This window comes from Euleptes europaea, chromosome 4, assembly GCF_029931775.1.
Source record: "Euleptes europaea isolate rEulEur1 chromosome 4, rEulEur1.hap1, whole genome shotgun sequence".
NCBI lineage: Eukaryota > Metazoa > Chordata > Lepidosauria > Squamata > Sphaerodactylidae > Euleptes > Euleptes europaea.
In genome coordinates, this window is record NC_079315.1 from 14847 (window position 1) to 35942 (window position 21096).

The 21096-nt window shown below is 52.0% G+C and overlaps 2 protein-coding genes across 2 annotated transcripts in view; one reads left to right on the top strand and one right to left on the bottom strand.

Moving 5' to 3' along the window:
- Nucleotides 1–1001: 1001 nt before the first annotated feature.
- On the bottom strand, nt 1002–15796 carry NOLC1 (nucleolar and coiled-body phosphoprotein 1). Its single transcript, XM_056848282.1, has 14 exons — nt 15683–15796; nt 14637–14692; nt 13345–13469; nt 12237–12367; nt 10926–11094; nt 9983–10092; nt 7882–8038; nt 7278–7400; nt 5578–5664; nt 4204–4326; nt 2507–2971; nt 2051–2163; nt 1357–1437; nt 1002–1160 (listed from the first exon to the last, which is right to left on the bottom strand). The coding sequence occupies exons 1-14, from the start codon at nt 15794–15796 to the stop codon at nt 1002–1004; spliced, it is 2013 nt and encodes a 670-aa protein (XP_056704260.1).
- Nucleotides 15797–17789: 1993 nt separating this feature from the next.
- PIK3AP1 (phosphoinositide-3-kinase adaptor protein 1) overlaps nt 17790–21096 on the top strand; it is a 45469-nt gene continuing 42162 nt past the window's right edge. Inside the window, exons 1-2 of the mRNA XM_056848283.1 lie at nt 17790–17803; nt 18053–18426. Of these exons, the coding sequence (XP_056704261.1) occupies nt 17790–17803; nt 18053–18426 (388 nt within the window). The remainder of the gene's footprint in view (nt 17804–18052; nt 18427–21096) is intronic.

Genomic DNA, 21096 nt, shown 5'->3' on the forward strand with positions numbered 1-21096 from the left:
GGGGCCACTGTCACACCCTGCCCACAAGCAAGATGCTGGTAACCTTTCCAGCTGGTGCGTGGAGGCCCACTGTTTCTCCTCTCCAGCAGCGCCACATGATCACTGACAAAGACAGAAGAACTGCACATCATTCTGCAACTATTTCACTCTTGATTGTTGGTTTTCGCAGAGGCAAAGGCAACAGACTTGTGTTTTTAACATCCGGTCTATAAAAAAAATGAAGCCAACATCTAAATTTCAGGCAGCCAGTGGTTCTCAACGGGCACAAATGAGTCCATGTAAGGGGAAAGGGAGCCTTACCCCTAGGTACTGCAAGTCAGTGACTTCTTGGAGGGCGGGTAATGTTTTAAGAATGCCCCAAATAAAGGCAGGAGCACAAGAAAAAGAACAGGAACCAGCAGCTTGCCTGCCCGCCTGCCTCTCCCACGGAGGCACGCTAAGGTTTCCTCCTCTCAAAATAACTGCCATGGTGACTTCCATAACAGCCTGAAGAGTCCCCAAGAGCAGCAGAAGAAAAGCACAGGCTGCAGCCCCCCCCCCCCCCAGCATCTATCGGGTGTTCAATGCTCAGAGTATCCAGCAAGAAATTGCAGCTGAAAATGAAAGGACAGGCAAAACAGGCCATTTAAAAGATGGGTTTCATGAAAAGTTGGATTTTGTTGGATAATGGGGAGTTATATGGATCACATGCTATTCTCAATGCATTATCTAAAATATTGTATTTGTTAAAAAAACAAAAACAAATACACTCATTGCTTTATCATGAAAGCAAGAACTCATTTCCTTTTAAAATTAAGATGGTAGATCACTAAAAGCTGAGGAAGCCCTGAAGGCATGATCTGGGGGGGGGTCCCCCCCACTGAAGACCGCAATGCCAAGCTCTCTTTATGAGGTGAAGCAGCAGCTGCCCTTCTGTGCTCACGGCATAGGGGCCACTGTAAGTCAGCGGTCTGCTTTCAGTCTTTCCACATGCCTGGGAGGTCCACAGACACCTCCCGACTTCAATCGCTTTCAAACTTGATGGAGTTTATTTGCGTTGAGATGGTGCCGCCGCAGTAGCTTCCCCTCTTCTTCTTTGTCTTCTCATGACGGAAGGATTTGCCTTTTGTAAACTTCAGGACGTCGTTGGCCTTTGCGCCCCAGTCTCCAGCTGCTCCTTTCTGGAAGGGAGGAGACAGACACAGTGACCCCCCCGCCCCCCCAGCCAGGAAGACAACATTCCGCAGTCGTCCAGCCACTATCGGCTTCCCGGCCACCCGCCCCACCCCCCCGGTCCCGGCAGTCTCCAGACGGCCGCTTCGACCCCAAGCCATGCACAGGCTTCCCCTTGCCCATACCGCTATGCCTCCCCCTTACCTTGGCATCAAAGGAGTTGTTAGCTACCCGGGAATCCAATTCAATCTCTTCCTCTCTCACTCTGCGGAATGGACTTGACTGCTGTTGATAGAAAATTACCTGAACTGTCATTTAAATGCAGAACATGAGCCGAAGGCTCCTTGAAACTCCTGCACTTATCGTCCCAGAAAGCAAGTTAAGAAACTCTCCAGGCCAGAAACTGTTTTCAGAGTCCCTAATGGGCTACTGGGTCTCCAATGGGGCCCCCACTGGGGAGAAAGACAGAGTGTAAGGCAAATAAGCAGTCCAAGATACTGCCGCCACCCCCTCTCCCCACTCTGCCATGGAAGCTTGCTGGGGGACCTTGGGCCGGTCACTCAACTCTCAACTGCCCCTACCTCAGAGGGTTGCTGTAAGGATAATACTGAGCAGAACACGATTCTGCACTCTGAGTTCCCTGGAGGAAGGGCAGGATCGATGTGTGGCGGCCGGCCCCTGGACAGTTCACAGGGGAGCTATTTTGGTTAGAGTAAGAAACTGCAAGGAGGAGAATGTAACACAGAAACCTAGACACGGGAGGGGTCCCAAGGGTCCTCTTGTCCAACCCCCTGCTCAATGCAGAAAGTTCACAGCTTACCCACCCCCACTCCCCCTATGACCCTTCTGTACACTCATAGGAAGGCAAAACATTTGATCGCCTTTTCTCATTACTCACCTGCTTCATCTTGGGGAATGAGTGGGGTGTCTGAGGTTTGCTTTTGCTCTTCTTGAGCTCAGGAGTTTCCAGCACCGGATCGTCTTCCCTTTTTCGTTTCTTGTTGGCCAGGCCTACCCGTTGCCCACATATATAAATAAGCATATCAGAATTGCACACGGCCAACGCATCACACTCCATCAAACAGGCCGCACAGCCGCCCACCGCGTAAACTGCGGTGGGAGAGGAGAGGAAAGGCTGGTAGGGAGTGTGGGGGGAATGCCGCTGAGATCACAGCTGATGTCAATCGAGCAAATTATGTACGACACAACTGCCCAATGTAATCCCCCCCCCACACACACACACACAAGCTACGCTATTACTGGGAAAAGACTGAACTCGTAGCATGAACAGGCCGAGGCCCCCCTCCTCACCCATGCTGAACGTTGTGCACATCCTCCCCTGCTAGCAACCTACCTCCGTTTACTGCCCCTTGGTCCAAACCGCTCTCGTGGCTTGTTGTGACACCAGCCACTTTGCAAGGCTTCGCTGCAGGACTTTTCCCCACCGGTGTGGATGAGGCCTTGGGCTTCTGCTTAGCGCTCTGAGCCCCCTTCCCTAGTCTGCCTCCTCCCTTTTTAGGCTCTTCATCACTGGAGCTATCGGAAGAGGTACTGCTGGCACCTGCTGCCTGGCGGCTTCCGGGTGTTCTGCCAGCTGAGTTTGAGAGAGGCTTGCTCCGTTCCTCTTCACTGCTTGAACTCTCTGAGTCTGAACTGCTGGATTTGGAAGCGGGGGCCTTTGATTTGGAGACTGCTTTGGTAGTCTTGGCACCAGGCTTGGACGTGGGGGCTCTCTTGTCTTTGCCAGAGCAGCTACCGGCCTTGTTTGCCTTCTTCAGAGCTGGTTTTGCTGGAGCTTCTTCCTCTGAACTGTCGGAATCTAGGGAGAAAATTCTAACTTAAGAAAAGGAGGGCAACTCCCTTGAGAAAGCCCTCTGAAACATGAAATAGATCCTGTCCAAGCTATCTTCACTGGTTTTATTGTAGAAGAGAGGACATGCATGCAGAATGACAAACCTAGTTCCCAATATAGTTCCCAAAGTTGTCAATATCCAAATGAAGGAGAAATAAATCTCTTTCTCCAAGCAACAGGCTTCGGCTTAGGAATGTTTGCCTGCAAGGGTCTGAGCTGAGTTTTCAAGGTCGGTGCCTGTGCTATTGTTTGCCAAGTCAGCATTAGGCTATTTAAAATTTTACTGCGCTCTGATTTTTTATGCTGCCTTTCTACCCAACTTTGGAGTCCCCAAGGCAGTGAACAATCAAAAATATTAAAACACACTTTAAAAACACATACACGTATAAACAATTAAAGCAAAAGCATCAACAGGAAGGGAGTGAATGCCAAATGAAACAGAAAGGTCTTCAACAGGGGGACAGACAAATCTACCAAGGGAAGTAATTCCACCATTTTGGTGCCACGCCCAAGAAGGCCCTTCTCTCAGGCTGCCACTTATCAAATGCTGCACGTTCTGAAACCCGGAAAATGGAAAAGGAGTGGGTCTGAATGAATTATCTAAGGTGGGAAACGAGCCTAAGTCTCCACCCTCTGCCAGCTCTTTGGAGACTGAATCACTTCATTCCTCGGTATATTAAATTTTCCCCCTGCTGTGACCGTGGCCCAGTCAACATCTCTTAGCATAACCTGCCTACCTCACAGGGCTGTTGTGTGAATAAAGGGGAAATGCTACATATACTACCCTGAGATCTTTCGAGGAAGGGTGGGATGAAAATAAACAATCAAAGCAGTACCTGACAGGTTTTTCCCCTCGCCTACCACATTTGTAGTAGCTCTGAAAGTTTGGGTGGACCAAAACCCCTGATCTTTTTCAGGATTCAGCAACCCTTGATTTCAACCACCCACTTTCAGTTTGTGACAATTACAAAAGAAGAACAAATTGTAATTAAAACAAAACCTTCAGGATTAATTCTACAAATGTTCAGAGTCTATGCATTTTGAGATGCTGGTATGCTTTTCTGGCTAGTAAAGGACTTGTGCCAGAACTCCTGACTCTGGGCACCATCTCATTTGCACCCTCGGGGGGCGGGGAACCAAGGCTGGGAACAGCCGACCCAGAGCAGGGCCTGCCTGTCACTTTGCAGACCACCAGTTACCTGAGCTATCAGAGGAGCTGTCCGCTTGCTTCACCTGCGCTGGTTTCGTGATCCCCTTGGCTGCGGCAGGTTTGGCACAGGGCTTGACCGACACCTTCCTGCCTTCCTCCTCAGAGCTGGAGTCTGTGCAAGGAAAACACCGAATCCACAGGTGCGTCAGCAGACCTGATGGCCCCCTTTATAGGCTGACCTCACAACCAAGTGAAAGGTCAGCAGAACGTGATGCACATTTTGAAAATCTGTACCTTCTACTCTTCAATCAAGCCAGGTTCTCAAAAAGACATACAAAACACTATTACATACAAACAAATATTAAAATCAGCCAATACCACCTTCAAACAAGTCTCCACCCGGCACCAAGAGCCCAACAACAGCTATGAGCCCCCACGATAACTGAACCGTTTTTATGAGGATGCAGGAGAGGGGACGGATCAAGCCGCTACCAGGCAAGGGAGAAAACATGGGGCTGGATCCAACAATACACAAGCAGAAAGTGATTAAAATCTTTTGGAAATCACACACAAATCTTTCCCACATTTCCCCCCTTCCCCCACAATCCCACCTGACCCAGGTTCCAGGAAGGTGACGGCACAGGGAATTGGCCCCAAGAACCATCTTCCTGGGCCAGCAGGAGGCAAGGAGCACAGAAGCCTCTGCCCAGACCTGCGAGGGGCTGGGAATAGATAGCCACGAAGCCCATCCCTATACCGCACAGCCATCCCCCTTGCCATGGGCCTGAGCCAGGAAAGAGGCTAGCTGGCCAGGATGCCGCTCCTGTATAATGCCCCCCACCCCAGTAATTCAGGGATATGAGCATTACAATATGCAGGCCTCCATGACAGGTACACGGCAGAGAAAACCAAGTTCCATGAAGGATCAGGAATGTAAGTGTTTAAAAAATACTTAGGGTGTTAAAGATGAAAATGTCTCAATTCAACCAGATTTAAAACCTAAAGCACCTCTTTAAACCAAGTTTACACCATCATACAAGAATGTTGTCTAGATATGCTGTGGGGTGTCTGGTTCATTCCACAAAATTAATACACTTGACAAGAAAGGATAACAGTTTTCAGAAACAGTTACATTAAAGAAGACAACTGTGCACATTTTCCAGAGCAGGCATTAAGAAGTTAGGCCAGTGTTGTTTTTAACATATACAAGCCTAGGGCATGTTCTGGAATAATTGCCAGCTTGCAAGATGGCATGTCTTTGGCAAAATAATTCCACACCAGACATATTAAAAGCAGGCAGCAGGTGATCTGTTTCCTGACTCTCTCATTGCCTCTGCAACAGGTAAGAACAAACATGCTTCCAGAAAAAGGCCATACAATTACCAAGGACCACGAGCTCCTTGCTTGCATCCAAGGTACTCACCCGAATCATCCTCTGAGGAAGACACTCCTTTTTGGGTGAGAGCAGCAGATTTGGGGTGAGATGGTTGTTTAGCTACGAGCTGTTCAGCTGCAAGAAAAATAAAAAAAATACTTCCACTGCACCTTCATTTCAAGGACATTAAGTGACTCAGTCCCAAGACAGCAAAAGGGTCAAATACAGCATTAAAAACGCTACTAGGACAGACAGGGTAAGAGATGATACGTATGCTTTTGTTGTTCTCAGCCGAGCACAATGATCTCTGGGGGGGCGTGTAATGGGAGAAACGGTCCTGCAGGTACGCTGGCCCCAGACCGTTCAGGGCTGTAAAGGTGAGTCGTGATGTGCTGGGTTGGAGCAAAACCTTCTCCGCTAATGGGAAGGGGAGGTGCCAATTTCTCCCTCTTCCTGAAGACCTTTCCTTCGCCCTCCACGCTGCTCTGGAGGGTTCCGCATCCTCCAGGAGTCGCATCCTGGGCAGAAGCAGGAAAGAAGGAGGCAGAAGAGTTCCGTTCCACTGTTGGAACAAAACATCCACACAAGGGAGCGCCGGGAGGGACTGACAGCAACGTCATTGTTTGGGATTCTTCAAGGTTTCAAGCAAGAAGCCATGGTTTTTAAGGGATGCAGAGTCCTCCCGTAGAATAACCATGGTGCTTTAGGGCTATTTAGAGTGTTCAAGCAAAAAAACATGGTTTTAAAATGTTCTTTAGAGAATTCCAGGAAAAACAACATATTAAATGATTTTGTAGGGTTTTTAAAGTGAAAAAACATGGTTTTCTAGAGTGCTTCGGGGGTTTCGAGCAAAAAAGCATGACTTTAAAGAGTCTTCCCATGAAAAACCAGGGCTTTTAGGCTTTTTGATGGGGAAATCATTGGTTTTAAGGGTGTTTGGGATTTTGGAAAGAAAAACCTGATGGTTCCAAAAATATATCTTTAGGTTTTTTCGACTAAAAAAACATGGGATCTTCAGAATTTTTGAGTGAGAAAAAAGGGTTTTTAAGCTTCTCTCTCCCCCGGAACCCAAGCAGAAAATCATGCCTTTTCAGGGTTTTTAAGGAACATTTAGGGTTCACGCAGGAAAATCCATGGTTGCTTAGGGTTTTTTTCCAGAGAAGGGCCAAGGGTTTAAAACTGGTAGAAGGCCCAGGTTTGCAGAAAAAATATGAAATAACCTCTCTGCAATAACCCCAGGTCAGACCAGAACCAATGGGTTGAAATTAAATCAAAAGAGTTTCCATCTAGACATTAGGAAGAATTTTCTAACAGTTAGAGCGTTTCCTCAGTGGAACAGGCTTCCTTGGGAGGTGGTGAGCTCTCCTTCCCTGGAGGTTTTTACGCAGAGGCTAGATGGCCATCTGTCAGCAATGCTGATTCTATGACCTTAGGCAGTTCATGAGAGGGAGGGCCTCTTGGCCATCTTCTGGGCATGGAGTAGGGGTCACTGGGAGCATGGGGAGGAGGTCCTCCATTGTGCAGGGGGTTGGACTAGAACTAGATGATCCTGGTGGTCCCTTCCAACTCTATGATTCTAACTTCTTGTGGGTCCCTTCCTGGACATACATACATACATACATACATACATACATACATATATATACATGCTTATGAATCTGCTCAAAATCCAACCATTTCTTTAGTGCGCATTCCCTCTGTACTGTGCATATCTAGGGCACATTTACGCCTACATACACACACCATACCTGCTGTCTTCTTTGCCTTCTGCTCCTTTTTGCCACTGCTGTTAATTTTCTTGCAAGCAACACCTGGCCCTTTGCCTTTCTTTGGTTCTAAGACCAAAGGTGGCGGCACAGCACTGTACTGGCCTGCAAACAAGACAAATGAGGGGCAGGAACGCCAACAACAAGACCTATGCAAGAATTAGGTGAATCACTTGACAAAATTAGGGGCCTTATGTGTTCTTCAGGTGTGCACTTCCCACACTTTTCAGCTCTTACAAGAAAAGGCGTGGAGCGCTCGAGTTTTCAAAAATGGATATTGCACTTTACCTATATAGCCTCAGAGGAGGTGCCACGGCAGACTTAACAAGAAAGTTCTACATCAAGAAATACTCGCATTCTGGGCTCAGAATTATGCAAATCAACAGACTGCACAATACCCTGCTTATCAAAGCCGATACACACCATGCTCTTCCCACAGCCTACTACGACAACTTTAGAACATGACAGAACTAAACAACCACCCTAATTTTCCTGAAGATTTTTCCTGAAAAAGATAATTTTCCTGAATTCTAGACCTCCACCTCCTGGTACAGAAACCAACCTAAAATATCCTCCTGTCACTCACCAGGCTTGGGCTTGGAGGCGGGCTTCTCGTCTTCTGAACTGTCAGAAGAATCCTCCTCGCTGCTGCTGCTGCTCTTCTGCTTGCTCACAGCTTTGCCTTGACCAAGGGGTGGACGGGCAGCTTTAGGTTTGGACAGCGAAGCTTTCTTCGGGGCAGTCTAATAGTGAGTGTGTGTGTGTGGGGGGAGACAACACATTCCATTAAGGGTGACATTTTAAAAGACTGATTACAATGCAAATCCACTCCACTCAGTTACTAAGCAACAAACCAGAGACACGGGAGGTTATGTAAAGAATGCCATTTATTCTGGCAGAGCGGCCATTGTTAGTGAGCCACAGGAAAACAAAACAAAGTAACACGATGCTTCTGAAGTGCCCTACAAGGTTCAGAGAGTTTCCCATATCTAGACCCACTGCTAAGCTGGGCTCGCCTTCTTTCGTCGCCTTTTGGTGTGAAGTGTTAGCTCGCCGCTTCAGTGTTAGCTCACCAGTCTTCACAGGAAAGATCCTGGCTCCCTCTAATAATTCTCCAATCCGGAGTAAACCTGCACAGGATCAGGCTGCTGCGTCCCCTTGCTGAATCTTCTCCACACTTACTCATCGTTCTCTAATTCTGTAGCCCTGGCCCTATTCTGCATTGTTCACTGGCTCTCATGCTCTCCGTCTGCATTGTTTCATATCCTGTAATCTGACCTGAGTCTCAGAGAGAACAGCAGACTATAAAAGTAGTAAAATAAGTCAAATTAAAGTATTGTTTGCAGTAACCCAGCGCACATGGAAGCGGCGGTTGTCAGCCATTATAATACTTCCCAACTAGCCACTTTCCAAAATTCTTTTTTGGCATTTGAAGATGATCTCCCAAGTTTTGGACCTGGTAAAGGTGGGTGGAAGGGAACAGCAAAAATGTATCCTTTGCACTTCCTTGGCATGTCTAATCAGAGGATTTCTGATGCCCGCCCCCCCCTTTTCTCCCTACTGCAGAATTCAGTTTAAAAGCTATTCTTTGACCATGATTTGAAGAGCCATCCGCCCAGCCCCATTATTGCTCTGACTCTGTACAGGCACCCCGACTCCCCAAAACGGCCCTCGCTGCCTTTCAGACTCCACCCACATCCCTTCAGGCATCCATGAGATTCGCTACAGCCCTGCCTCCTACACCAGCCTGGTTTGTGGAACAGGCAGGACGGCTGGCGATGTGGCCCTGGACTTTGGCCTCCTACCTAGAAAGTAAAACAGCCCCAGGGTGGTGGAGGGGTTAGTGTGTTGGACTAGAATCTGGGAGAACCAGGTTCAAATCCCCACTCTGCCCCGGAAGCTTGCTGTGTCCGAGGGCCTGTCTCACACATACATACACCATCAGTCTAACCTACCTCACAGGGTTGTTGTGAGGATAAAATGGAGGAGAGGAGAAAGATGTACACCAGCCTGAGCTCTTTTGAGAAAAGACAAGTTAAAAAATTAACAAATATACTCTGTTTTTTCCTCAGCCCGAAAGAAAGGCTGTTATCCTAGAATGCGTCTACCTTTAAGAAGGCTACTGTTCCCAAATTCCTGAATGGGACGCTCTCCTCTCCTACATGCAGATGAGTGATCCAGCGGATACAGAAGTTTTGGGTGACCAAAAAGCATTTAAGAACTTCTCAAAGACTTATGAAGCCGCCTGACAACCATGGAACCCCCAAAAAGAGACCTTCTTATAGTTGGAGCTGGTTTAAAAAAAAAAAAACAGTTAACAAAAAATGGAATGAGGTAAGCCATGAGATCTGTCAGTGCTTTCTAGTTTCCTCAAACAATGGAAAGAACTATACAGTCAGTGTGAGGTTGAGGTTTGCCAATGACAATTAAAAAACAACAACCAAAAAAAATTATATAAATCTGTCCACGGGGGTTCCAGAAAGATCCGTTTCCTATAAGTGGCTTTTCACATGTATGACAACAATGAAGAGATCGACAGGAGCTGACAAATTATGAAATCTCCTGAGGAGGAGGAAGAGCTTAAATGAAGAAAGGGGCTATGTGGGATTGACAAACTTGAAAGGAACCCAAGAACGACTGGAAAGGCAAATAATATTGTCGCTTCCACGCTAAGACCTACTGCTTACCTTTGCAGGTGTGCCTTTTCCGGTGTCAGAATCTTCACTGCTGCTGCTGCTGCTGCTGCCACCCTCTGCTGTGCCATTAGCAACTCTGGGTGTCCCCTTGGCAATTTTTGCTGTCGATTGTGATAAAGCAAAGAATATTCCATACCCAGAATGTGCCAAGTCTACCACTACACACAGCGTGCAAAGGTACAGACTTTTCCCAGGGATAGTTTACTGTGCTGTGTGCCTTCAGACAGCATAGATGGGCTCAAATTAGTATACACCACAACTATCACTTCAGTACTCTCAGTTTACTTTAGATAAAATTAATACTGTACTATATTTGATTTGAGTTGGTCCAAGACGCCCAGAGGAACACTGCAGCTCAGTGCCCATAAGCTAAAGGAAAGGCACATATTTGTGGACTTTGTATTATTTTTTCTTTTAAATGCCAAAAAAGCTTCACGTGTCATCCTTCCATCAAGCCACCAGAGCAGGGCAAGGCATCAAATGAAAAATATTCCCAGAATTCCAAATGCCACCAGAGCAGGGCAAGGCATCAAATGAAAAATATTCCCAGAATTCCAAATGCCAAAATACAGATGCAACCTTCTATCATACAAGTGGAAAGCAGAGAAATATCCAGAGCTGACTGAATGGATGAATAAATCAACAGAATATGTAAATATGGCAGAACTAACATCATTGACATAATAGGTCAATTTCAGCGATACCCCTGAATCAACCTCTTTATTTATCTAAGCAAGAACCATAAGACAATAAAACAGATATTTGTTAATGTCCTCAGCACTCTACCCCCACCAAATCTGACTGAGGGAGATGCCTCTTAAGGTCAAACGTGCTTACTAAATTTGGAAGCCACATCATCATTCTGGAGCGCCTCTGCCGAAGAGCTTCTTCACAGACCCTCCCCATTGGTGCTGCGTGTCATGCAGGCAAGTACCTGGCTTCAAAGGAGACCTCCCTGCCTTTCTGACAGCTTCTGGTTTCTGCGGCTGCTTCTTCGGCGCTTCATCTTCTGAACTACTGGAATCTGAACTGGAACTCGACGAAGTCTTCTTCTGGGGCTTTGCTTTGGAGGGAACTTTCTTCGCCGGGAGATCTTTTCCATTCTAGTGCCACCCACAAAAAATGACAGAACAACACAGGTTGAGTGAAAGTAAAGCGCAACTCTGCCCAGAGTGAACGCTGCTTGGCCGCTCGAACGCTCAGCGCGAGCAGTCCCACTCCTCCCTCCCTCTCAAATTCCACCTTGTTCCAAGGAAGCTGAACATGGGAATGTTACCTCTGCCGCGCAACAGCAGAAGAACCCTCCTCTTCATCTGGTGCATTTCCTGGCCTCATCCTGGACATACAGGCACCTAGCCATGCAGCCGCACAGGCTCTCAGACCCGCAGAGGGCTTAACCTTCTCTCCCACACGGCTGCAGGACTCTGGCCCAGAGAACCACCAGGTCTCAGATTCACATCCCCTTAACCTGAGGCTCTCGCTTTTAAGACACTCAGCCTCAAATTCAGGGAATTCATCCGGTATTGGATTGTCTCTACCCATCCAGTGCTGGGGATTCTGGGGGAGGTGCTTGGGGGGACACACACACACGCCCTTAATTTACAGAGGACCTGGACCAGGCCAGCTGGACAATACCTCTACTCCACACCGTTACAGCAAGTGTCATTAAAAGCACGGCACGCTCCTGCCTCCCCCGAGCAACGGCCTTTTGGAAAGCCTGTTTGCTATTACTGATCTCTTCATTCAGGGTTGCCATGAACAGTGAAAAAAACCTTGGCTTGAAAATGTCCCCGTAGAGAAACTGCATCATAGTAACACCACCAGGGTGCCTTTGCTGTATTCTGTGACCAAACAGGTTCCCCTCCCCTCTTCCTTCAAATTCTCTCTCTAGAACCCTAGCCTTTCCCTTCCTGCGTTTCATGACTCACACGGCCCTGACTCCCACCGCTCATGCATCAGTCCCACCTGGCCACGCCACTATTTTAACTGTGGACAGACATCCAAAATTCTCTCACACTTTTTGCTTTGGACATGGGCTGGTAGCTCCCCATAAAAACCTGACCATGAACATAACTCTGGTTGCAGAGTTCTACGACAACTTTTTGCCTTTCCAATACCATCACAAAGCCTTACGATGAAGAACCAGACAGCCCACACAAGACCACTCAAGCGAGTCTTCTGCTTTTTTCAAGCTCTCTCTCCACGGAACAGGACTTGGGACGAGCAAAGGGGCACCCGCACTGACCTTGGCCCCGACCTTCTTCTTCTCTTGCTCAGAGTCTGAAGAGTCGCTGGAGTCCTCACTGCTGCTTTCTGCCTTGACAGGGGCTGCCTTTACCGCTGCTTTACGGGCGGGGGCTGGCTTACTTCCTGGAGCTAGAAAAAGCAGGGCACTGAGGCACGGAAGAAGGAACTAAGCAGCAGTGGCAGATCTTGACTGGCACCAGGGGTCAGCCTGGATTCCAACAGAAAATAGGCTGATCCTGCATTGAGAAGTGGGTCGGACTAGATGGCTTGTAGGGGCCCTTCCCAACGCTACGATTCTACAACAATGCGGTGAAGCAACACCACAATGCGCATGTGGCAGCTGATGTGATTTGTTTGCCACATTTTGGAGTGCCTCGCTCTATCTTTAATTTAGGAAACCTCTAAGGAAAACCAAAGGAGCAAACATTCGAAGAGTGATAAAGGACAGGCAGAACAATTCAAGAGAACAACAACAAAAACCAGGTTAAAAGAATGAAGGACTGATGATGGTCAAAGTGACACTCTCACATTAAATGTGCACGACAGTTTGATTGCTTGACTCACATTGAGCTCTCTGATCTGCAAACAGCCACTGTTCATTCCTGCAAGCGAGACTACAGATTTTAGTCTACGAAGAACCGGGGGGATGATTTTTACCAGCTATGCTTCTGATCTCTTCCAGCGCTGCAACTCTATGGGCCCAATCATGAAGGATGGACAGCGTTCCAGTGAGCCCTACGTGCTGATCACCTACTCCAACAGATCCTCTAACACCGGATCACTCTTTGATCCAGTTTACATTACCCACAATAGCTAATTCAGGTTCAGAGGCAACATCCCTCTGAATACCAAATGATGAGGACAAGCAGCAGGGGAGGCTGCAACCTTCATGCCCAGGTGGTCACGTTCCTAGACGTTACCACAATGGTGACCACACAAAAGCAGGATACTGGTCAAGAGAGGCTTCATGGTTTAGTGCTGCGGAGCTCTTCTTAAGACTCGGGCACAGCAACGGGACGGCCGCCAAGCGTGCCACAGCCACGTGCCTCCTCAGTCAAGAATTAGCTCTCTCTCGTCAGTGCCAATAAAAAGGTGGCAACGCTCACCTGCTTTCCTGGCTGGGGGCGCCTCATCTTCGCTGGAGCTCGAAGAACTGGACGAAGACTCTCTCTTTGCTTTCTTTGCAGGTGGGCCATTGGGAAAAGCTTTCCGTTTTTTGGCTTCAGGAGACCTGAAGAAAAATATTTAGATTACTATTCGGTAGTACGGGGTGGGGGGTTGGGTTTTGCCCAGTTGAAATGATGCCATAAGCCGGCAGCAGATACACGGGCACTTTTAGCTCAGCATCTGCAGATCCACATAGTACCCCTCCCTCCTAGTTCCTGGAGAGCAGAGGCAGAGAGACGTCCAACAGGAAGGAGCAGACAGGCTGTTGGGGGTGTAGGACAGAGGGACAGCTGGGTGTCATCAACATATAGGTGTTGCTATTAGATTACAAGCCTCTCTCTTTGCTGATTTCCCCACAACAGACAATTGATGGCCCTGCACCAATAAGCAGCAGCCCTTCCTAGTTCTCTGGCTCTCCCCCAAGGCAGAGGTGCAAGGTAATCAGGCAGGAAATCAGATGCAAGAATGCAGCATGCAGCAGACACAAAGAACACATCATTTTTAAACCAAATTCAAGTCTTCCAAACGTTTTACAAACATGCTCAATAAGTCCTTACAAGAGCACTATAAGGCAGGCCAACGTGATTCCCAAGCTCAGGTGGAGCTAACAGAATAGTGGCTTCTGCTCAGCAGTAAAGCATATACTTCACGTGAAAAGAGTCCCAGTTCAAGTTATGGCATTTCCAGTAAGACCACCTCTGGTAACTGGTGTTAGGAAAGATCTTAAGATGGCACTGCCTGTCACAGCAGGCATAATAGCAAATAAGGATCAGTAACAACTCCAGGTGAAGTAAAAAAGCTTAGGGCAAAAACTGAACGTTTGGTTGGTAGCAGACATGAGACCTCCCAATCAAGCTTGCTTTCAACTTGTAACGTTCAAACAGACTGATTTGCAAGGGAGAACTGGCAGGCAGGCAATGTTTAACCTTCCCCTAGTTTTACCCCTGACTACTTTTTGTCCTATCTACTTAGAGATAAGTTTCCCCACTGTCAAGTGGGGTGCACCTGGGTTGAAAGGAAGGTGGTGTTGCGGTTCATCTTCCCTTCCTCCTTCCTACCACTTCTCCCCTGCAAATATCCTCCTCTCTTCACCCCCTTCTTTCCACGTTAGAAGCAAGCAGAGGACTGATGGTTGTGCGTCTGCCACTTTACAATCCAACTTGCGTTAGACAACATATCTTCAAAACGTAACACGTGAAAACACCCCGCGGGCAGACACTGCATCACTTACTTCAGCCAGTAGTTGAAGACGTCCAAGAGAGAAGCAGCATTGGGATCTTGCTCTGTCTGAAATGAAAGTAGAAAACAGAACTTTTAAGACACTGGCCTGAGATCAAAGCTCCTCTCCACAAGAGCTGCCAAGGCAGTTTGGAAAAGTAGTTTAGAGAATTAAGACCCCCTGTGTGGTGGTGGAAAGGGCTGTCAAGTCACAGCTGACTTACGGTGATGCTGCAGGGTTTTCAAGGAAAGAGATGTTTGGAGGTAGGGAGTCACGAAAAATCTGGCAACAGTAAAACCTGTTTTATATACCTATACACCCGGGGTCGCACAAAAATTTCACAGGCAAAAAAGGGGTCGTGAGTGGGAAAAGAGTAGGAAGCCCTGGGGCCAGACGAAGGAGCAGAGTGGACCGAAGCCCTGCGGAAGTCCTCACTTCAGGGGCAAAAGCATTTTGCAACCTCCCACCTCCAGTTTAAGCGCTGTTGCCCAGCACCTTAACTATATACTTTTATCTCGCCCCCCTTCCTCCTAGGGGCTCGGGGTGGTGGGTGTGTGTGGCATGCGTGGTTCCCCCCCACCACCCTTCACAATTTTAGCAGTCCAACATCCCAGCAAACAAGATCAAGCCAGGGAAAGAATGGCTGGAAAGGTCGCCCCGCAGAGCACCTGCAGGCTGAGAATGGGGGAGGGACGGCCCCCCCCGTCGCTGTTGACTCCGGCGGGGTTCCCAAACTCTTCGGGGGCCGCCCCCGCCCCCCCTCGGTTCCCCAAACTCAACCCCAGCGCCCCCCATACCCTATCCAACAGCACAGTTGAAGGGGCCCCGCCTCCAGCGCCCCGCCTTGCCTCGCAGTGCCCCCCCCAGGCAATCCCGCCGCGCCCCCCCCGGGGGTGGCACTGCCCACTGCGGGAACCGCGGCTGTGGACACTCGGCCCCCCTTCCTCCCCCCTCCCCCCCGGCGCTCCCTGGGCAGCACCGCACGGGCACGTGGCCGCCGGGGGTTCCTGGGGGGGCGGCCGCTCCCCGGCCCCCCCGCCGCCGGGGCTTCCTCTCACCACCCCGGCCGCCTTGCCGAAGGCGCGCGCCGCCCCCTCGAAGTGGTTCTCCCTCAGGAAGGTGAAGACGAGCGGGAACAGGTCGCTGGGCACCGCGCGCCCCGACGCCGCCATCGCTCGTCGCCCTCGCCGCCGGAACAGGAAGGGGAGGGGCGGCGGCCTCGGGGCGAGGGGACCGGAAGTGGCGCCGCCGCCGCCATCTTACCATAGGCCACCGCTTTGCCTCCCCCGCCCGGGCAGCGCCCCCTGGCGTGGCGGTGGCCTCACCCCCTCCCTCCCTCCCGGAAGCGGCAGGTGCGAAGGGGGCCCCGCCCAGCACACACCTGCTCCGCCGCCGCCTGGCGGCTCCCTGCCTGCCTGCCTGCCGGCCTGCGCGGGCGGGCGGGGCTGCTCGAGGCGGAAGGACGGCGCGGTGCAGCGGAAGGCGCCGCTTCGGTCCGCCTGTCTGGGGCGGGGAGCAGGTCCCTCTTGGCTGCGGGGGGAGAGGCCGTGTTTCAAGGCTAGATGGCCGCCTGTCAGCCATGCTGGTTCTGTCACCTCAGGCACATCATGTAGAGGGACGGGCGCCCTGGGGGGGTGTGTGTGTGTGTGGGGGGAGAGGTCGTTGTGACTTTCCTGCATTGTGCAGGGGGCTGGACCTGATGACCCTGGCGGTCCATAAGGTGTGATCCCCCCCCCGTGTGCAGCCTGAGATGTGGGGCTGTATTGGGCGCAGGCTGTCGTGGGTCGTTTGCTTTCCTTTTTCTGCTCCCATGCTCAGACTTCCAAATTCTCTACCACAGGAGTCCCCCCCCCCCTTCGCTCCTGGTGTTTAAGGCATTTTTGAGAAGTGATTTTGCAAGTGTGTGGATAATTCTGATTTCCTGATTTTGCCTCAAGAGGGGGGGGAGCCGTCCCAAACATCTGCAGTTGTATCACAGCCGTTTCAAGCCCCTGTAGAGACACGTGGTTTGCTATTTGAGACACCTGTTCGACCACAGAACAGACTAAAGAAACACACTGATTTATAAGCCTCTCTTCCAAAAGCTTCTTGCTGATGAATGGGGGCTGTTTGTAATGTTTAAAGCAAGAGAAACCCAGGAGAAACCTTTTGAGTTATCCCTGTCCGATACGAGCAGCTCCAGCAGCGTCTGCAGTGACTAACCACAGCAAGGGGGTCACATGAAAAGTCTTCCAATTTAGCAAGCTACGTGAAACTTCAGGGTTGCGGGTCAGTGATTAAGAACAAAGCACTTTCTGAACCGGTTTTAAATTGCACTTAAAGATTTCCCCTTATTGTTTTTGATTGAAACCTCTACATCATGCGCTACTGGACTCAACTCTTAACTGTTCTACTGCAGACCAACGTGGCACGGCTACCCTCTGGAATCTCTCCATCCCATTAATTCATTTAAATAGGCCATTTCCAGAACAGTATACAGAATTTTTTTAGCCGCTTCTATAAAATGCTTTGACAAAACTAAGTTGTCCTTTTTTAAAATGCTTAATACATTGATGTTACATATTTTGTTCTATGTTCAGAATGTCTGTCCAGGCGTCCACAGGCGCGGTCTGGAAAAACCAGCCGTAGCCTCGAGTCCTGTCACTGGGTAGGCCAAAGATAGGGAAGTGGTTAATTCACCCAGAGGATTTCAGCAAGTCCAAGGCAAAATAACAAGCCTGCAGCAACGCAGTCCCAGCCAGAAGGCTCCGGTACCACAGATGTAACAGACAGCCAACGGGCCAGATACCGTCGGGGTGTCTGAGCCCAGAAGGCCACCGCCCTGGAAAGCCACTGGAAGCCAAGCAGCAAGTTGACCCCGCCGGCCCCTCTGGACGGACTCCTCAGCGTAGGCCTGGGCCGCAGCTACAGTGCTGAAAGGGGAAGGGTCACCCACGGTTACCTTTGCCACCGGCCAGGTCTGAAGACGAGTCCATGTGACGTCTGAAGCATCATGGCCCCCTGCCTGCCTCGTGGGACAGTTGGTAGCCCTTGTGGAGACAACCGCTTTGCAAGAAATACAGACCAAACTGGCCAAACTGTTTGACTGGGCAAGACAGTGCAACGTATTAGACTGATGGGGGGGAAACCACCAGCGGCCTGCCTGGATAGCCCGGGCCCGGCACGATGTCCGAAGCAAAGTAGGCTTGGCCCCGGTGAGCGCTCGGATGGGAGGCCGGCAAAGAAGTCCCGGGTTGCTCCGCAGAGGCAGGCGATGGCCAACCCCCCTCGGAAAGGCTCTTGCCTCGACGACCCCACCGGGTTCCCAGGGGCCAGCTGCAGCTTGACCACCGTGTTTTAAAAATGGCCCCACGTGCCAGGCCGGCCCTAGCTTAGGGGGGGGGTGGTTGCCCCCCCATCGGCCTAATTCGTGGCGCTGCCTTGTCCAGCCCAACCGTTTGGCCGGTTTGGGCTGTGTTGCTCGCGAAGGGGCTGGAGCCGCCACCCTCCCCGCCCTGCCCTGCCCTGCCCTGCCCAGCCCAGCCCGAGCCGGCGGCCTGCTCGGCCGGAGCCCAGGGAAGCGGCCCGCCCGCCCGCCCGCCTCCGGCTGCTGCTGCTGCCGCCAGGGCGGCCCGCTCCAGCCACGGCCCGGCCGAGCCCAGCTGCTCGAGCGGCTGCGTCGGGGGGCCCGGGGGAGGAGGCCCCGCGGCGGCCGGCCCCCCCGGGCGCCCCCTCCCTCCGCGGCCTGCAGGGGGGCCCCGAGGCGGGAGGGGGGGCCAGAGACCTTCCTGGGGGGGGGCTGCCCGGGGGTGGGGGTGGGGGTCTCGGGCGTTCCCGCCCGCAGGGTCTCTGCGGCGGCCCTGCTTGTTTGGAACGGTGCTCCGGCGGCCCGCTGGCGAGGCTGGCCCAGCTCCGGCCGGGGCCTGCAGGTCTCCCGCAACAGCCGCCGCCGCTTCCCGGCCGAGCGGCCCGGCCCCGCCGCTGCTGTGCAGGGACGGCCGCCCTTCGGCGCCAGGCGCGCCTGGGAGGGGGGGGCGCCGGCCGTGGGGCCCGCGGGGCCCGCCTCTCTCTCGCGCCGCTTGGCAGCCGTGGGCGGCTCTCGCCTGCCGGGGCGCGGGTCGCGCGGGTCGCGCCGGGCGCCGCGGCCACCAAGGCGGACGACGCAGACGCAGCAGCAGCAGCAGCAGCAGCAGCGCCCGGCAGGGGGCCGCCGGCCGCGCCCCCGCCCCGCCCCGCCCCGCCCCTTTCCCCGGTGGGGTGGGGGAGCGGCCGCCAGGCGCCCGCAGGGGGAGGACGTGCGCGCCGCCCCAGCCAGCCAGCCGGGCAGCCGGGCGGCCGGGCGGGCGGGCGGGAGACCAGCCAGCTGGCGCGGGCGGCGGCGGGAGGGCCGAGGCTGCTGCGGCCCGCAGGCACGAGGGACCCCCCGGCCCGCCCGGCCTCGGCCCGGCCCGGCATGGCGGCGAGCGCGGCGTCCTCAGGTGGGTCCCGGGCCGGTGGCCGGTGGGCTCCCTGCGCAGCGAGAGCCCCTCCATCGGGGAGGGGACGGGAGGGCCCGGGGGTCCCGCAGCCCTGCCTGCAGTAGGGGCGGCGGGGGGGGGGCTTTTGCTCCCTCACCGGCCACACCGGTGGGGGGTGGGGGGCAGCCACGGATCCCGGCCTCTCCTCCTCCTCCCCCCCCCCGGCCTCGCAGCCCGCCTCCTCCTTCCCCGGGGGGACCCAGCCCCGCTTCCCCGATCCGCCCCGCAGGAGAGATGCCGGACAGACTTCTGCGGACCCGGGGGTGGGGGGGTGGGGGGTGAGGGGGTGGGGGGGGGATGGTTAGACCTGGGAGGCCCGGGTTCCGAGCCCCGCTCTGCTGTGGAAACTGGCTGAGCCACCTGGGGCCACTTGCACACGCTTCGCCTAACCTCCCTCACGGGGTTGTTGTGAGGATACAGTGGAAGCAAGGAGCACCAAGTAAGCGGCTTTGGGTCCCCATGGTGGAGAAATGGAGGGCACCAACGAGTTAAATACAGACTTACATGAGTGTAGAGGGTTTGGCTTACACAGATTCATGGAGAATTCAGAGAGATGCTGAGCTCTCCTTCCCTGCAGGTTTGGAAGCAGAGGCTAGATGGCCATCTGTCAGCATGCTGATTCTATCACCTTGGGCAGATCATGAGAGGGAGGGCACCTTGGCCATCTTCTGGGCACTGGGGGTGTGGGGGGGGAGGTGGCTGTGAGTGTCCTGCATTGTGCAGGGGGTTAGACTACATGACCCTGGTGGTCCCTTCCAACTCTATGATACTATGAGAAGAGGGCCGTCATTGGCTACCAGACATGGTGATTAAAATGAGCCTCCATAGACAGAGGTAGTAAACCTCTTGAATACCACTGCTGAGAGGCATCACCAGAGGCGTGGCCTTGGCCTTGCTTTTATTTCTGTTGTTTCTGTTGCTGATAGTCCGCTTTTCTCACTGAGACGCAGGGTGGATTATACAATATATACAGCAATGCAATCATAGAATCAGAGTTGGAAGGGACCACCAGGGTCATCTACTCCAACCTCCTGAACAATGCATGAAATTCACAACTACCTCCCCTCCCACACCCCCAGTGACCCCTACTCCACGCCCAGAAGATGGCCAAGGTGCCCTCCCTCTCATCATCTGCCTAAGGTCACAGAATCAGCCTTGCTGACAGATGGCCATCTAGCCTCTGCTTAAAAACCTCCAGGGAAGGAGAGCTCACCACCTCCCGAGGAAGCCTGTTCCACTGAGGAACCACTCTAACTGTTAGAAAATTCTTTCTAATGTCTAGATGGAAACTCTTTTGATTTAATTTCAACCCGTTGGTTCTGGTCCGATCTTCTGGGGCAACAGAATCAATGGGATAAGGCATCTAAAAACCAGCATAAAAGGGCTACAACAGCAGTCTGAAGAAATGCATATGTATTAGGCCCGAAATGTTGAACAGCGCAGAAATTGCCTTGCAGAATGGGTGAAATCTGCACATTTTGTCCAGCTCCTGCTAATAACCAACCTGGGGCACTGTGTACCAGCTGGAGTCTACGAGTTTTCTTCAAAGGCAGACCCATGGAGAGTGCGTGACCGTAGCCGAGTCTCAATGTTACCAGGCATGGATCCAGGTGGCTAGAATGGGCAAGTCGGTGCCCTCTTCGGTGGCCCGCCAGGCCAGCTAGTTGGCCACTGCGTGAGGCCGGGGGATGGACTGGAGGCCTAACCCTGCCCTCATCCGGCAGGCCTCTTCTTAGGCTTTTATGAAGCACAAGGTGAGGAATTTCAGCAAATAAATTACTTAGTAGGTGCCCTGAAAGACTGGGGTTGATAGAGCTGTCTGTGTACCAGTGGCAAGCAGCCTTTAAGTCTTCAGAAAAGGTTGGTTTTTTTGAAACTCTCATAAATAATCCTCTGGATGTTAGCTAGTTCTGGCTACATTTGAGGGTCCCTGTTTGATCTCGTAATGGTACACAGGAGTCTGGCAGCAGCTTTAG

What these genes read in the sequence shown, in the direction of transcription:
- NOLC1 (XM_056848282.1), bottom strand. Translation starts at nt 15,796, where the DNA reads ATGGCGGCGTCGGGGCGCGCGGTGCCCAGCGACCTGTTCCCGCTCGTC. An exon ending in TTCCTCAGAGGATGATTCGG is followed by an intron (nt 4,327 to 5,577) that starts GTGAGTACCTTG and finishes TTCCTTGCACAG; the next exon opens with ACTCCAGCTCTGAGGAGGAA. An exon ending in CAGCTCCTCTGATAGCTCAG is followed by an intron (nt 2,972 to 4,203) that starts GTAACTGGTGGT and finishes TTTTCTCCCTAG; the next exon opens with ATTCCGACAGTTCAGAGGAA.